The sequence below is a fragment of the Rutidosis leptorrhynchoides genome, chromosome 9 (genome assembly GCF_046630445.1).
Source record: "Rutidosis leptorrhynchoides isolate AG116_Rl617_1_P2 chromosome 9, CSIRO_AGI_Rlap_v1, whole genome shotgun sequence".
NCBI lineage: Eukaryota > Viridiplantae > Streptophyta > Magnoliopsida > Asterales > Asteraceae > Rutidosis > Rutidosis leptorrhynchoides.
In genome coordinates, this window is record NC_092341.1 from 237,287,457 (window position 1) to 237,306,120 (window position 18,664).

Sequence of the window (18,664 nt, forward strand, 5' to 3'; positions counted from 1 at the left end):
GTTGATCATACTTCTTGAGAGGCAAAATAAAGATGTTTTATTTGTGACTGACAATTTAGGGATGGCAATGGCCACCCGATCCGGTGGATATCCACCCGCTTCGTGATGGATATGGATGAATCTAAATGGATATGGATATGGATATAGATGAACCTAAATAGATATGGATATGGATATGGACATGGATGAAAAATTTCATTCATGGATTATCCATTACAATCCGAAATACATATGCAAATACATAAATATAAATATATGCTTACATATTTACTATTATTACAAGTTCATTTCCTGTTCAACCATATAATGACATAACTATAAATTTTACAATAAATCACGTATATCTAACAAAATAAACTTACAGATTTCATATTTATCATTTCATCATCTATGTTTTGTAGTAAATTTAACACATTTTGTTATATTTTCGATAAAGATTACAAATTCTTATAGATAGATTTTAATTATCCATGTTATATTTTTTTTTGCTATACTACGTTTTTATTTTAATCGCATATCAGATAATATTATAACATTTTTTTAATATCCATTGGATATCCATTAACCCGCTTAACCCACTGGATATGGATATGGATGGATGACCTGAAACTAAATGGATATGAATATGGATGAACAAAAACTAAATGAATATGAATATGGCATAACCCGATCCATATCCGATCTATTGTCATCCTTAGTGACTGTACTAGGTACTTAGGTAAACATCTAGAAAAATAGATGGTGTTCAACGAATAACATTAAAGGTCATATAAGACTTTTTGGAGATCTGATCAGTAAAACAGTGGACTTAAATCAAAAAGGCCATCTTATAGAACAGATCTATTACACACCTCTAAACAACAACAACAAGAATACCCAATCCCATATGAATGGAGTATGGGGGAGTTGGGATGTAAACAATTCTTCCTCTATCCTAGAATAAAGAGAAATCATTTCTCCACCTCGAGTTAAACACTCACAAGAGCAAAGAAAGTCTCCCCTCTCTCTATTCGACGGGTAAAGAGATTGCTTTCGAGGGGACCTCCGGCCATAAAAAAATGAGAAAAAAAAAACTAAAAAATAAATTAAATTAAAAAAAAAAAAAAGCATGAAATAAATAGATAAATATATAAAAAATAGTAATAATAAAATAAAATAAAATATATATTACACACCTCTAACTTATCTAGAAAAAAATAAAATAAAATAAAAAGCACGATAGAAGTAAAAGATAATGTAAATGAGGAACAATGAACCAAATCAAAATCACTAGTTTTAACCATGACCAACATTAAAGAAGTAAAGAACCGTGGATGACAAACATCCCACCATAAAGAAGTTGCCAGCATCAAAAGTAGGTAATTAACATGGCCTGGCTAAAGTTACAACTTACAAGCAACATATTTTGTCAATGGATTTAACAATAATGACATTCATAATGGATTACAACTACATAAATTCAAGTTAATACATGAGCGTAGACTATTTACATGACTCACTATTAAGAAACAATAGGTCAAATAATACAGAGAGAATTCTCATGATGAATACATTCACAACCTGACCTCTCACTTTTTGAGGAACTATGTTTCATCAGGCTTTGGCTCAAGTACAACAGGAATCTTCTCTACATGGTCACCACGCAGCACCTCAACAGTCACCTGACCATCAATATACAACTCATATTATAATCCCTTGATGGTTATCTTATCAAGTTAAACAACTAATCAAACTACTTAATTACAATGGACTACCAGAATCATCCATGATCATACTTTTTCAATACATAGAACTACGATTTTAAATGAAGTATAAGTGAAAAACATGAACTTTTAAGAAAAATGTCAGACGAAATTAAATGGAAACTTACGGTTTCACCCACTTTACACTGATCAAGAATTCTGTACAGATCACTTCCGTTTACGACCTTTTTTCCATTAACTGATGTAATGATGTCACCCAATATGAGCCTTCCATATGTATCACGTTTCGTTGATAAAAGTCCCTGTAGATTCACTTGTTATAAGTTATTAGAGTCAAGTCACATACATAAACCACTAAGTGAGTAAAATAACATGACAATTGAAGTTTATACCGCTTTGCCAGCTGGACCGTTTGGAGGAGCATCTAAAACAAGCACTCCGCTGACTCCCAATTGCTCAACGGATTGATCGGGAGCAAATTTAATTCCTAAAATAGGTCTTGTAACTTTTCCAAATTGAACCAATTGGTCAACTATTCCACCAACCTAATAGATAATCAAACAACACATCAAATGATTAATAAAACTATTAGAGACTTTACAAAAGGCTAAAGGAGAAAGGGTTGAAGATTAATGTAGCTGACCGTGTCAACTGGAATGGAGAATCCAACACCAGATGATGCCCCTGATGGAGAGTAAATAGCCGTATTAATCCCGATAAGGTTTCCGGAGCTATCAAGTAGTGGCCCACCGCTATTTCCAGGGTTAATTGCGGCATCTGTTTGGATAACGTCTTGGATTGGACGACCAGTTGCAGCAGAGCTTATTTCCCGTCTCAACCCACTACAAACACGAAAATAATATCTCATGAATATTACTAATATGTATCTGTTGATTTTGTAGTTGGGCAGTAGTCCTAACTCAGTTGATGGCGTATTTAGTAGTTACTAATATCCCTAAGATATTACATAAGAGATATTGATTAAAAAAATTGGGACTTATATTACAGTATAAGTCCATTTGTACAGTATCTAACCATTTATTACAGTATCTAATAAGTATGCGGTTTTCATAAATTTAAAATGTATCAAGTGTTTGTAATATCAATATTAGAAGCAAGATAAAGTATAGTGATTCATGCTTAGCCTATATCTTATGAATTTGATGTAACACGTATGGTCACTGACTTTTCATCATCAATATACCAGGCTAGAGATTTGTGACCATGGTCCTCAAGTTAGCTCATGCCATGACTAACTGTAGGATTCTGAAAATTTTTGCTTAGGAATGATATAATGGATTATCAGAATTGTGATACACAAAAGTTATCATTTGTTTAAGGAACACAATGCAATGTTACATGTGTCAATATTTATTAGTGAATTTAGCCACCTATAGTAACACAAGTAGCTTATTCCTAAAACAGCATTGCAATAAGTTCAAAATTCCTCAAAGAACAAACCTTCTCATTGAAAGGTATAAATCTAACACTGTAGTAATAAAATATTGCACTTGTAACAACAATTCATACCTGATGACACCAGTTGTTAGTGTGTGATCAAGCCCAAACTGCAAAAGATGTATGAACTGTCAGATTAAGTCATTTATCAACAATGATGTATCAAGTTTGATGTACGATTCATTGTTCTTTAAATTATGCAGCTTCCTTTTATGGAAAAAAAACTGCATCTATCTATAATTAATGAAAGGCCTACCTCTATAAGTTTCTAGATAATAATCACTCAAATCTCATTTATGGTTGACACCAAAAAGCACTCTCATTCTAGCATAACAAAGATTAATGAGGGAAACTACAGCCCGTAACTTTGAATTTAAGCAGGTATCTGATAAACAAGTGGGAAAAATATATCTTAATACACAGAGTTAGTTTACACGCGTACTCACAGGGTTTCCTATTGCAAACACTTTTTGCCCAACAAGCAAGTCGGCAGACACACCGATCGGTATTGGTCTCAATTTATCTTCAGGTGCATCGATACGAAGTACCGCAACATCCTTATCTTGGTCAAACCCAACAACTTGTGCATCAAATATGGATTGATCGGCAAGAGTTACCCTATATATACATAAATCAACTCAATGATAGCAAGTAGAAGAAAACAGTATGAATGCCAAATACACTTCTAACAGAACCTAATGATGATAATGTAACCACCAAATCAGATAATAGTCTATTTTTAAAAAACTTAAATCATATAGATTGTAGACAACTGACAGATCCTTCCATATACAATGGATCACTCAAACAGTCTTCCTAATACTGCCATAAATTATTTCAACATTCTTATATAATACATTTGCAAAAAATACTTAAGCACATAACGAAGAAAAAACATATGATACATAACAAAATAAGGCATCATTAAGTAATTTGCTCAAATGTATTAGTATTAATTAATTATTTCTTATGAGTCAACGAATGAGTCAAACAACAACGAACAATTCGTTCAACTCATTATCCACACTTTGAATCCTAAAGTACACAAACATATTCACTCCAATATTGTTAGAAAATGGGTATAAATTGACTGCCGGATTGATTCTTGAATCGTGTGTTCACTTTCTCTATAAAGTATTTAGACCCAACGATTGCCTCGGTTTCACGAAATCTTTACAGAGATAAGACAAGAATCCAATTAGCGTTTTTGGCAATGAAATCACTAATCAAATTATCAGAGAGAATGTGTGTTTTCTGTTAGTTAGAATGAAAGCAAAGTCCTCTATATATAAGAGGTGAAAAGGTGCGACGAAAGGATATAACCTTTCAATGTAAATATGCAACCTTTCAACGAAAAGATGCAACTCTTCATTTACACCTTTTATGAAATAACATCACTCTTCATGAAATGATGTAACCATCCATGGTTACCTTTTATCAAAAGATGCAATTTCCAAGACCTTATTGAATTAACTCGAACGAGTGTGCACTCCACACTCTCCAAACTCGTTATTGAGCTTAATTCAATAAGCTTTTGCTTTCTAGTAAATCCCAATTAACTAAAATGATTGTTGATAACACTAAAATCACCAACAAATCCCCCCATTTTAGTGTAATCCTTGATTTACTAAAATAATTAAACAAACAGAACAAACCAATGCATAAATGAAAATGCTTCAGAAATTGAATTTACACTTAGTATAATATTTACGAGAATTCGAGTATCAGGGTGTTTCAGAAATTGAACCCTTACACTCATATGAAGACTATAAAATACTATACACATCAGTTTCTTACATATCCCTAAGATAATCTTGACACTATTATAAGCCATGTGTCCCAATCCTTCAGTGAACATATTGGCAGCTAAGTCCAAAGCTCCATTGAAGCGGCAAAACTTCATGTTCACATAGGTAGCTCTTTTGGTCTTGCCCTCAAAAGAACTATTAAGAAGTTAAACTTCAACCTAACTCCACTTACGGGTCTAAACACATACTTTGGGATCAGTATATTTATGTGTTTCAATCTTCAGAAAGTAAGCTTACCTCATTGAATTCAGCTCCTAGCGTTGTACTAGAAGGGAATTGGGCGTCTCACTTTGGAAGATTTGGTTGGACTTCAATCCCACATCATTAGCCCTACTTGTGCGCACTAGAGTCTCGCGCTAATTCCTTTCGTCAAGTGATTTGCAAAATTTTGTTGTGACCCAACAAAATCCACATACATCACTTCATTCGTGATCACCTCACGAAACACAATTTGTTTAAAGCATAAGTTTCTAGACTTTTCCTTGTACATTTAACTACATGCCTCAGTCATAGATCATCCTATAACCAGGGATCTCCATGAACTTTTAATCTTATTCATCATGACTTCAATCAATTTCCTTTTACAATTCTTTTTCAATCCTTTAAACCAAAGAATTTAGCAATTTCATATTATACCATAATAAACACGTGTGTACTCAAAATTAATTGATTGATCAGTCATCCACATGTCCACTTTTCAAATTCCATAAATGTAAACCTATAATTTGTATAACACTAAAATCACCAACAAATATCCCATAGCACGAGAAGAGCTAAAGAGGGAACATGTAACCAACCTGAGATCAGACGCACCTCGAATAACATGATAATTTGTAACAATGTGACCTTTCTTATCCCAAACAAAACCTGATCCAGATCCCTGAGGGACCTCCAATAAATCTAAAGTAAACGCATCCTGCCTGTACATCAAAACACCTAAATTTTAGCATTCATTTCAACATATGCATCCACTAATGGTCACTAAAAAGATATATACATAAACATATACGGATATAAATCAGTAATAAACAACAAAAATGGAAGTACCTAGAAGCTAGATTAGTGATATAAACAACAGAAGGAGTATTTTCCTGAAACAAACGAACAGTAGCAAGTTCATCCGTCTGCAACTTCTTTGACGGAGTGACAACAAAAGCGTTAGCGGAATCGAGATCGGTGGCATATACAGTGAAGGAAAGTGCAACGGAAGTTAGAATTACTAATAAAGAGTCTAAAAGTTTGTTGACGGAAGTTGATTCCGGCGCCGGCGAGTGGTTACGGTGACGGAGAGAAGCGACGATGCAGGCGGATTGAAGATTGCGTGAAGAGAAGGTTGTAGAAAGTGTAAGGGTGGAATTTTGGGGACGATTAAGAGGAAGGAATCTGGGAATGAAGGTGGAAGTAGGAGAAGATATGTGTGTGGAGAGGAATGAATATGCAGAAGCCATTTTTCTGTTTGTGATTGATTCCCTTTGTGTTTGTTTCCTTAGACTGGTGACTTATTTTAATTTGATTAAATAGAGTTTTGTTTTATTTTTATTTTTTTAAAAGCAAACTCACACACACCGTTAACACGAATATTTACAACCACGAATATATTCGAAGTGAGACTTGAACCCTCAACCTCTGGGTTGGAGGGAAATAGAGTTTTGTTTTATACAAAAAAATGCATATAAATATAAGTTCTCCATATAATAATATAATAAGATAAAAACAAGTATGTTTAATCAAATATACTAGTGAAATGACCCGTGAAATCACGGAATTGTTTAATGATATATATTAAGTGAATGTTAAATGTATTTACTTTAATGACCTGTGGAATCACGGATTCCGACTGTAAGACCCAAATATTTCACCGTACATATGCGTAAATATGATCTTTGAAGTGTGGGTGTTCGTTTCATAATTTAAAAAGAAGGCAGAATCTGGTCTGGGCGTTTGGCGCGCCGCGCGGTCTTTTGGCGCACCGCGCCGTTTGTGTGTGACAGATTCATTCTTTCTTTTAAATTAGATATTTTGAGGGCAATTTGGTAAATTCACAAAAGGGCCGACTTTAAGGCCTTAGATCAGTTTATGGAGCCTCATTAACTCCATTTCCATCTACTTCAACCTCATCCATTCAATTCTAGAGAGAGAGTGATAACTTAGTGAGAGAAAACTCATTTTGGAGAAGAAGAAGGAGGATTCTTGCTTAAGCTCAAGTTCTAAAGTTGTTCATCTATTTTCTAGCTACGTTTTGGTGGTAGTGGTATGCTTTAATCTTGATTTCTTGATTCAATTTTGTGTAAGGGTTAGAGTTAGGGTTTATGGTGAACTTAAAACCCACTTTGTTAGTAAATTGGGTGTTTTGGGTGAATTTGGGTTATGTTGACTCAAAGAGGACTAACTAGGGGTTTTTCAAGTATTAATTGTTGTTAATGAACCTTAAGTAGTTAGTAAATTGCTAACACACCTATATATATGTAAATGGGCGTTGTGTGGGTTAATGGGTGACCCGAAATGGGTGTGTTGACCTTAAATTGGTCAAACGGGTCAAAATGGACCTAGGTTGGTTAATGTTTGTGATTAATGCATAAACTTAGTGTTAAAAGGTGTTTTAAGACCTAACTTGGCTAATGTTAGGGTTTTGGCGAAAGATGACCCAATTTTAGGGTTAAGTGTTCAAATGGGTCAAAATGACCTAGTAGTGGTGAGTGTTGTGGGTTTGACCAACTTGGATGGTTGATTGATTATATGTACTTTGTAATAGGTGCGTTACCTTGAAGATTCAAGCTTGGTTTATTGATTCACCAAAGGTGTAAGGTGAGTGGAATAAGTATACATGTACGTATATGATGTGTTTACTTGTAGAAATGGATATGTGTTGTCCAAGTTAGTGATATATGCGTTGTACGCTAACGGTTTTAAGAACGGATATATGTTGTCCAATTTAGTGTTATATGTGTTGTACACTAATGATTTATGAATGGATATGTGTTGTCCGATTTAGTGTCATATGTGTTGTACACTAACGATTTTATAAACGGATATGTGTTGTCCAAGGGTTAGTGTCATAACCCAACCTTAACCATAAGGACGAATACAATAACATATGATATTTTGGACAGACCAGTTTGGCGCGCCGCGCCATTTGCTGAACAGAGAAATAATTTTTTTTTTGTGATATTTTGAGCGGGTTTGTTCGTGGTTTGGTTTGGGTTGTTACACCGACTAAGAAACTTCTCGTTATTTTTACAAACATATTGATGTACTTAATTTAGTCACAACAAATGAACTACGTTTTATTCTGCCACCATACTCTTTCAATTTTCATTACAATTATTATTTTCTTTGTCATAAAAGCCTACATTACAACCTTTTATTGAGATATGTATTTCGCATAAATATGTAACATGATGAATCCCGTAAAGAGAACCTATATTTGAATAATAATAATATATTAATTATAGTTATAATTATAATTATAATAATAAAGTTTACTTTAAAATAAAGTATTTATATTTTTAATAATAATTATTAGTAATAACAAATGCCTCTTGAAATTATTTAAAAAATTAAAATACAATTATTATATAAAAGTTGTACAATATGCTTCAATGTTTGTATATTTGTTCATAAGGTGTTTTGTAAAAGATTGTAAAATTTGTTAAAAAGTTTGTACATATGATCATAAGAGTGTATCAATCATAAGATTGTACATAATGCTTCAAATATTGTACATATGATCGAGGTATTTTATTATAAGAGTGCACATAATGCTTCAAATATTGTACATATAGTTATGTAGGTGTTTTATGATAAGGTTGTACATAATGCTCCATGTATTATACAATTAAAATGTTAATATTATTATTAAACACAATTAATTATTTTACTAAAATCATCATGTTAGTCTTAGAATTTTTATCTTTATTTTTGAATTTTGTTTAAGCTTGAATAATCCTTATTTGTGACATTATCATTAATGACATCATTCATATTTTTATAAATTACAAGTTTTAGCAAAGAGTTAAATTGTGAAATGATGAAATCATCATTTTAGAGATTTGATAGAAGTTATAGATAGATAGATAAGATTTAATTGAGTGTCCTCGTGATTATTTTCATTATTTTCCTTGACACGCAAAAAATATATTGTTAGTAAAATATAAATCTAGAATAATTTTTGAACATATGAGGATCAATTAGTAGGTATATTGAGATGGTTAGAGTTTTTGTTTTCATATAATTGAGGTTTTTTTTTTTTTTTTTTTTTTTTTTTTTGAGTAAGCCAGGAAACCATCATATTAATGAGCACATTGGCTGCCCCGTAGAAGGTAAGATTTCGGGTAATTAAGTCTCCCGAGCGCGAGACATGGTACCGGGTAAATTGCGCATTATGCGCACCCTTTAATCACACTACCATTTTGAACAATTTGACATAGTCAGAAAATTAAACCTGAGTGGTGTGCTTCATTGCTTCATATAATTGAGTTGCAATCAACATATAATAATCTCACTTCTTGCATTACAAATTACGAGTACTAATTTAATGGTTGATATCTATATTTATGATCGAACAATAGAAGAAAAATAAATATGACATTATCATCTATCTAATCTAAATCTAAAACTAAATTAATGATAAACTATCATTTTAAATGGTAATTTAACGGTTGAGATCATGTATGTTTTGATTTGACTTTCTTTTTGTAAATACATATTCTTTTTGTAAATACATATAAAATAAAATAAGTTAAAGGCAGTGATATGAAATCGAGTGAGTTCCATTTTATACTTTCAATTCACACATATGAAACCGAGTTTCTTACAACTTCCAGAGCTGTCCAGCTTTAAAAAAGTACTTTCGTAAAAAATAACAAGTAAAAAGTGCTGAAGTTTGATCTATCTATTGGAGGTTTTATTAAGAAAAAAAAAAAACAACTTTTTCTAGACTTTATATATTTTCTGAACTTTAAAAATGTTTGTTGTACACTTTTACACTTCAAAGTTATTATCCCAAGCCGTTTCTTGGACGACTAGAACATTGGAGTAGTTTATTAAATATGCCAATAATTAACGATAACACTAGCATCTAATTTGTTGGACCACCGATCGTTAGGTCTTAATCAATTGGATTGAAACCTATCCCACAAGCAAACAGCAGAAGAACCTAGCCATCAAGACTTTAAACTACACGTTAGAAGTATTTTACACATTAGAAGTATCTTACAGATCTACAAATTAAACATTTTTTAAAAAAAAAAAAAAAAAAATCCTCATTGATCAACCATCAAGAAGAAATTCGAGTGACCGGGATCCATGGGTTCGATCCCTGCCAGATTCTCTTAACAACTCAGCCAGCCACTTCTTCTCATTGTCGACTTCCGGGTTTGCTGTTCCCAGCTTCTCCTCTCTCATCTCCACTACATATTCCAATATCTCAATCGCCTCGTCCCACCTATGGGTAAACGAATAAACGGGTAAACGGATAAAGTTTTTTCTGTCCAGACCCAATAAAGAAGAGTATATTTTACTCAGATGTATGCAGCCTAAACGGGTTATCCCGCATGACCATATTAGACCATTTTCCTTGTCCATCCCTAAATAAAAGGTTTGAACTGACCTCGAGTTAATCGGGCCCAATTACTAGACTAAAATTTTCAGCTGATTATGTCAACTAAATACTTATGAACGGGTCAAACTAAGTAGCAGCTTATATGAAACGGGTCAAATGGTTTGAATGCCTTCAAGAATCATTTACCCTTATGGGGATAAGATATTTAGTGTTAACAGTAATTGTTTATAGGTCAATGCAGTTCTTTTAACACATTCCAACCACACCTCGTTCCCAGCCCAGACCAACCTAATCCATTTTGACCATTTTGACCCAACCTGTTACCTTTTTTTTTTTTTTTTTTCGAACGCAGAAATTATATTACCCAACCTTTTACCTGACCAACCCATCTTGCCACATCGAACAAAGAAAGCATGTTTAAATAAAATATCAAAATCAAATACCTGCCCAAGGCGACTTGATTGCTATAAACCGCGAGTGTACTTGGATGATGGGGCCCGTATTCTGTCTCTAAAACGCTTCTAGCTTCTTCAAATACCTCAGCAGCTTCTTCATACCACTCATTCTGCACACACGCTAGTCCCATTTGGTTCAACGCAATCCCGAAAACTCCCGACTTTTTTTCTCCTGCAACTCGAAACTTTGAAATCGCAATTTTAAAAAACTCGTACGAGTCAGCATAACTACCCATCATGTAACACAAAACCCCGATTTGGGCCTCAACTCCGGCTACTGTTGTCAATTGTCCCGGGCCCGACCCATAAGCCTTACGAGCTTTTTTAAGTAAATCTAGCGCTTGGCCTAGATCACTCATGGACTCATATATCGCTGAAACTTCAACAAGCCCGTTTGCAATTTCGTCACTTTGGCTCCCCGAAACGGGCTTAACGTAAATACAATGTGCGTGTTCACAATACGTTTCGGACTCACGAAACTTCCCAATCTTGTTGTAAAGATCAGCTAAACGAACATAAACCGAAGCAACCGACGGGTGATTTTCCCCTTTTGTAAAACGAAACACGTTAAGCGCTTTTTGGTAATTGAAAATAGCTTCATCATAACGGGCCAGTGACAAATACGCGTCACCAATACAAACATCAATAGCTGCCACGTCAGCATCATGCCCGTGTGCTGACATGGCCATACGTGCCAACACATAATGGTCAATAGCAGTTTCGTAATCTCCCTTCGAATCACAAATAAGCCCCATAAGTCTTCTATCAGCCGCTTCTTGTAACGAATTACTCGTCCCATTTTTACCATGTATGTCTATAGCCTTTTTACACAATTTTTTCGCTTCATCAAACTGCAAAACTTGAACGTGAGCCTCGGCTACGTACCTACACGTCTCACCGAATCGAGCATCGTGTTCACCCAAAGCATGTTTTTGTATCTCTAAACCGGCTGTATAACAAAGTATCGATTTTTCAATATTTCCTTGCATTGCGTACGTATCACCAAGCTGCATACACCCTGCAAACTTAGCCAATGCGTGTTTTTGGCCTTCTTTTATGTTTGTAATCTCGATCGATCTTTCAACAATCGGAGTAGCTTCATCATACTTTCTTAAAACACAATATAACGCCGCTACAATATGCAAACACAAAACGTATTCTAAATCGGATCTTTTTTCTGCTTGACAACTTTCAAAAGATTTCATAGCCCGAATCGCCATTTCAAGAGCTTTATTTGGGTCGTCCCCTGCTGATACCAACTCACGCGCTTGTTTCAGTAAATACGTCCCTAAGTACTTCGGGTCGTCATTTTTATTAATATTTTTTCCGGGTTTTTTCAGGCCCGATTTTTTATTTGGACTTGGTTTCGGGATTGTTCCGGAAGATTTAGCAGGTGATAGTTGTCTCGTTTTCTTATTCTTTCGTGTTGTAACATCCGAATCTGCCTTTTCATCACTCGATACATTTTTGTCCTTTTTAATACCATCACGAGACTCTTCTGTCTCGTCTTTTGCGAAACCGCCACCAGCTAAATAACGAAGCTCTGAATCTATTCTTGATTCCTGACCATAGGATAAGTAACTGAATCTTGAAGGGGATTGATCAGAGCTCTCCATTTCGCATACGTTTTTATATAATCTATCCATAGAGTTGCGACTGTTGACGCTTAAATCGATTGAATCGTTTTCAGTTGTGTGTGTGCTGAAGGGGCTCCTTGGTGAAATGTGAGTCAAGTGATCTTTGTCAGAAACATTGGACTGGTTTGCTGCAGTTTCACTATCTTTAGCTGAGTTTGGTTTCTCAGCCTCGATTTCGGACATGTTTGGTTTAAAGTTGTGTTTCAAACAAGGATTCTTGAATCTGCAAACGCTAAAAACACACAAAACTAGCTTAAAATTTAAAATTAAGAACTACAGAAAAACTTAATCTCACTCGCTTATGTAGCTATCTAGACGCTCCTTCCTCTATACTGAAATAAAAGGAGGGTATACGCGGTCAAATCGGTTTATACCATGACCATTTCTAACTTGTTTAAGGGTATACGAGTTTGCTTAATATTAAGTGCTTATGTGATTAAAATGAAGTATGGGACGGAGGGAGTGATAAACTTAATAGTTTCAGAAGGGTGTTTGAATTAGCTTATTTGTTGAATCTTACAGTAATAAAGATAACTAGTTGACTACACTAATGAATATTTGAAAAATATAACATTAAGCTAATGATTCAGTTTTCGTTCTACAACACACTAAATATAATGTAAAATTATTAAATATTAGGTGACTGGATTTGCGTTTTTGAAAATAGGGATCAACTATATGTTACAAACATATTGAGATGAAAAGAAAGATTTCTTTGATTAAGTTTCTTTTATCTACTATTATTGGACCGTTTAAATAAACAGATAAACAAAAATAAGATAGTTTTCCGTGTTTAAACTATCGAATGAGTAATTTTATTTAAATGTACGCAGCCTAAGTATTGTTGGGGTGCAAACCTATCCCACATAGGAGGGAGACAAAAACAAATGTATGTATATAAGTCTAAGGGGAAGTCCCTCTAATACCAATTGGTCTTAGAAAAGGATGGACTTTTGGGCTTCCCGATGTGGTGAACGACGTAGTGTGCCTCTAAGGGGAAGTCCATCTAATATCAATTGGTTTTAGAAAAGAAAAAGGATGGACTCTTGGGCTTATATTGCAAACATTGGGTTTGGGGTATGCGATTTTACAAGTATTACAATCGCTAGTCTTATAAATGCTTTACATCCTTAAAAACAGTGATTATTGTAACTTCAAGCAGGAAAAAGTACATCCGAAACCTAATTCATAGAACATGTCTTATTTTGATTATAATCATCTTTAAAAATGTACATCTAAACATGTTTAAAAGATAGTTGTGAAACAGAACATTAATGAATAATAAATGAATATAAAGGGAAACATGCATGTTCAAAGAACCTAAACCAGAGATCAACGAAAATTAAAGAACAAACGTGTATCGTGTTCAATTCAATTAAAAAAATTGTAGGAGCAGTTATATGGGTCAATTAGATAAGGTAACAAATGTTAAAATAATTAGATAAAATTTAACATTAATTGAGCAAAAGGATTTGATCACATACCGTAATAATCAAACGGAATATATTTGAAATGGAATAATGGTGGTTGAAGAAGAATTCAAATGGCGTAAACTTCGTATTTCATAAAGAATGAGATTTTGTTGCATATTATATTTTGTATACGTGTATACGTGTGTGTATATATAATATATTTTTGATGAAATATAGAAACAGAAGAGATGAATTAATGATGATAATGTGAACGAGAATTATGGTGGAGGTGGAGGGAGATCGAAGGGAATATGATAGAGTGGACGGTGGAATGTTAGGAAGTAAAACAAAATAAAACTTATTTTATTTTGGATCTTTTGACTACGGCTTTAGATGATATCGTTGTGCCGGAACTTAGAATCAATTTTTTGAGGGGCAAAATTCTTTTAATGTGTAAAGCTACTATATAATTAAATGTGCTTTATAATGTCAATCGAAACACTATATAATTAAATGTGTTTTATATAATTCTTGTGGTGACTAAATTGGTACCAGTAGTGTTACTCATTCTAAAATTGACAAGATCACAAGAACAAGACGAAGAAGAAGGATACTGTTCCATTCGTATTTCGGGATGAAGATGAGGGCGGTACAATCGAACGACGAATGTAAAGGTTTCTTTCAAGGGATAGTGGAAGAACTAGCGGATAGTGGAGTGATTATATCAAGTGTCCCGGGTAAGGTTCTTAACGGTAATGTGGCTGATGTTAGCTCCTTTAATTTCAACTCTACGAAAAGAATACACATTGACAAGGTTGACGGAATGACTTCTCGTCCGGACGAGAGGAATAAAAAACGCTCGTCCAAAGCCGGTTAATATGTTGAATTTGTTAGTTGCACAAGGTGCGGTTATTCTGTTTGTTTCTGTGGTTTGATCATTTTGTTAGTTTTGATCTTCGGCTTTTGTATTTTGTTAGGTTAGTTTGTGTTTTGTAGTTTTCGACATAATTGGGCTCATCTTGAGTTAGCGTTTAGTTAGGTTAGCCTAGTTTAGTTTACTTTTGTCGAGCATTTTCGTCGTGATTTGTTTCCTTGTCCTGTATTAGTTTAGGATTCTTTCATCTTTTGATGAAGTTTTCTGTTATTTTACTAGTATTCATTATTTTAGCAAAAAAAAAAAAAATGTAAAATACTATTCCATATGTCCCAATCTAATACTCTTTAGACAAAAAAACAAAAAAGAAAAACTGGCTGTCACACGTACTTTTTGTCTACTTTTTAGTTGTACCCCTTACATTTTACCTCCATTTTTGTCTTACTTGAATAAACAACAACAACAACAACAACAAAACACAATACCACATGATAAGTGGTGTATGGGGGAGGTGATATGTAGATAATCATTCCCCTATTCGAGAATAAAGACAAGTCATATTTCCACCCAGAGTGAAAACACTCTCAAAAGTAGATGAAGTCATCCCCTGTCTTTATTTGAAAGATAAAGAGATTGCTTCTGAGAGGACCTCCGACCTTTAAGTTGGAAAAGTTAAAAATAAAAATAAAAATACTAAAATAAAAATAATAATACTAAAATAAAAATAATAATAGACGCCGTGAAAATGGTAGAATCAAATTTCCATGAGTTTTAAATCTTGTCTGAAATTTAATTTAGATTCTAAGAGTCAGTCAAGTCGCCAATAAATCAACGATTGATGTCGACTCAATAGAGCCGTTTCTTATTTGAATAAAATAAGGGTATAATAATAGTTAACGAAATAGGATATTAATTTGAAACACCCCCGAAAAAAATGCACAAATAATATGGAACGGGGGATTAAATTATCAAAGTTCCACCATTTTGCTTGATTCGTAAGAACTTTATTTCGAGAGATTATCATAACACATACGAACGCATATGTGTATTATCATAACTTATACGAACGCATACATGCATTATCATAACAGATACTCCATAATACACATATAAGGTACGGACTACGGAATATAAACAAAAGTATATTTGTGGCTCACAATTTTTGTCTCAAGAACCATATATTTATATAGGACATGTCTAACTTTATTTCGAGAGATTATCATAACATATACGAACGCATACATGTATTATCATAACATATAGAACGCATACATGCATTATCATAACAAATACTCCATAATACACATATAAGGTACGGACTACGGAATATAAACAAAAGTATATTTGTGGCTCACAATTTTTTTTTCTTCTCAAGAACCATATATTTATATAGGACAGGTCTAGCTTTCAGGAGCTTTTAAGAGCTTTTAACTTTTCTAAAAAAGCTCTTATTTAATAAAAAAAAATTGTTTGGTTAAAAGAGCTTAAAGTTTTTAGAATGAGAAAAAAAAACTCATAAAAGCTCTAGAATGAAACGCTACTTTGAGTAACGTTTAAAAAATAGAAGAGCTTTTGATATTTGAATTTCCTAAATACCCTTCGGATCAAATATATTATAAATCCGCTACATGCATTGTAATAAAGAGTAGTGTAAACTCTGATTGCATTTTTTTAACAGTGGGAAAATAAACTTTTATCGATCACAGAAACTTACATGGATTACAGGTACATTATGACATGAGAAAATGAAACTATACATACAGTAATTAAAACCAATAAGCATACTATAATAGAATTACATAAACGACATATACCACGCGACTATCACCGGGTGGAGGTGCCAAACTAAGAGCAGACTTGATGAAGACCCAAGCAGGACTTGTTCAGCCCACAGTACTGAACACTTCAGTTACAAAGCAGACCAAACATGATCCATTTCGCCCCGAACTTGGCACACAATTACATAAGATAGCCCGCAGTAAAAAGGATATTTGAACATGATGATTTGAACGCGATGTAGCGCATGAAGATCTACAAAGGGGTCTTAGCCAATTCCGGACCTATTACTGATTTCACGATCATAGTACAGAGGGTTTGAGGTCCATATGCTCCAATCAAGGCTAAGTTTTTTGTTTCTATTCGAGATCCGTTTAAAACGTTTAATTTGAATTTCATTAAGCATCATAGAACTCGTTTGTTTTGATTTAGAGAAGGTAGCCGCATTTTCATTTTTTCCAAATTAGATAGCAAGTAACCTACTTAATTTCCTGCCAAAAAATCTTGCCAATCGAAGATGAAAACGAATAGCCATTGCCCTAAAATGCATTCATGGTATTGAGATTCGAAGGTGCACCTAGCTTCCACCATTTAAAGACTGTCTCCCAAGTCTCAAGTGCCGTCTTACACAAAAACAAGGAGTGATCAACACTTTCTAAGCCTTCATCACACACCGGACAACAGATCGTTCCTAGATCTAGGCCACGTTTATCAAGTTCTACTCTTGTAGGAAGCCGATTACCCCAAGCCCTCTAAATAAATAGTTCCACCTTTAATAGTACGAGGTTATTACGGAGAGTGGATGAGTTGTTTGCAAGGTTTCCATATGTCGCATTAGCACTAATAGAAGTGAGGGTATTCACCGAAAACGAACCATTCGACGATAACGTCCATGTCCAATCTTCTCGACCCGAACTACACAGAACAAAACTAGATAAAATGTTAGTAAGATTGGTGGCGTCCCCTAGTAATCTCTCCGAGATACTACGGGACCAACACCAATGGAATTAAATACAATTATCCACCCACTGAACCCGGTCATAAACTTTAGCATTTTGATTTACGTCAATACGAAAAAGTCGATTAAATTTGTCTTTTAGTGTGAAATCCCCAAGCCACATCTCCCCCCAAAACATTGTTTCTTTGCTATCCACGACCTTTGTTTTTTTAAAGATTGAGTAAAAGGTGGGTTAAAATTTTCAAGCTTTTCCTACCCTTTAAAATACATGACCACGTAGATGTTTTTCGATTTACCGGTGGATTGTATGCTTCATTTAAGCCCCCATCATAACCATATATGTTTTTAATGACATTAGCCCAAAGAGAACTATTTTCAGTTTTGAATCTCCACCACCATTTGCAGAGGAGAGCTTAGTTTTTTTTATGGCAAAGGAACCAATGTTCAGCACGCCCTTATTGTAAAGTAAGAGACAAGTATCCCATTTAATCCATTCCATTTTAGAGACATCATTCGACCTGCCCAAAAAAAAAACGTACGTCTCAAACCCTCCAGTTTATTTAGCACACAAATAGGGACTTTAAAAAGCGAAAAAGGGAAAGGCTAGATAAAACCAATTTAATGAGAGTGAGCCTTCCGTCGTAGGATAAGGATTTAGCCTTCCAGTCCCCCATCTTTTTCTCAAACTTATCGAAAATGGGTCCCCACGCATTAGAATTTTTCATAGAGGATCCAATAGGCAACCCGAGATACGTGATAGGTAAGGTACCTGCCATACAACCTAGCCAATTTGCCAATCCATTTGTCTCATCTTTCGATACCCCCAGCCCATACACACAAATGTTGTGAAAATTTATTTTAAGTTCAGATACCGCCTCAAAGCAATTAAAATTTTTTGTTAGGTTTCTTACATTTCGTCTGTTCCATTCACCAAACAATAAAGTGTCATCCGCATATTAACGATGTGAAACTCTGAGATTGACACACAGATTGCGTTTAAATTTTCAATATAGAGATATATCT

At 34.1% G+C, this 18,664-nt stretch overlaps 2 protein-coding genes across 2 annotated transcripts; both read right to left on the reverse strand.

Moving 5' to 3' along the window:
- Positions 1-1,412: 1,412 nt before the first annotated feature.
- Positions 1,413-6,444, reverse strand: LOC139866197 (protease Do-like 1, chloroplastic). Its single transcript, XM_071854351.1, has 8 exons — positions 6,017-6,444; positions 5,767-5,889; positions 3,608-3,779; positions 3,234-3,271; positions 2,347-2,545; positions 2,096-2,248; positions 1,871-2,005; positions 1,413-1,661 (listed from the first exon to the last, which is right to left on the reverse strand). The coding sequence occupies exons 1-8, from the start codon at positions 6,415-6,417 to the stop codon at positions 1,584-1,586; spliced, it is 1,299 nt and encodes a 432-aa protein (XP_071710452.1). The 5' UTR covers positions 6,418-6,444; the 3' UTR covers positions 1,413-1,583.
- Positions 6,445-10,219: 3,775 nt separating this feature from the next.
- LOC139866462 (protein KINESIN LIGHT CHAIN-RELATED 2-like) lies at positions 10,220-14,292 on the reverse strand. The gene is made up of 3 exons (XM_071854696.1): positions 14,106-14,292; positions 10,973-12,853; positions 10,220-10,412 (listed from the first exon to the last, which is right to left on the reverse strand). Exons 2-3 carry the CDS (start codon positions 12,802-12,804, stop codon positions 10,238-10,240), a joined length of 2,007 nt encoding a protein of 668 aa, XP_071710797.1. The 5' UTR covers positions 12,805-12,853; positions 14,106-14,292; the 3' UTR covers positions 10,220-10,237.
- Positions 14,293-18,664: the final 4,372 nt, after the last annotated feature.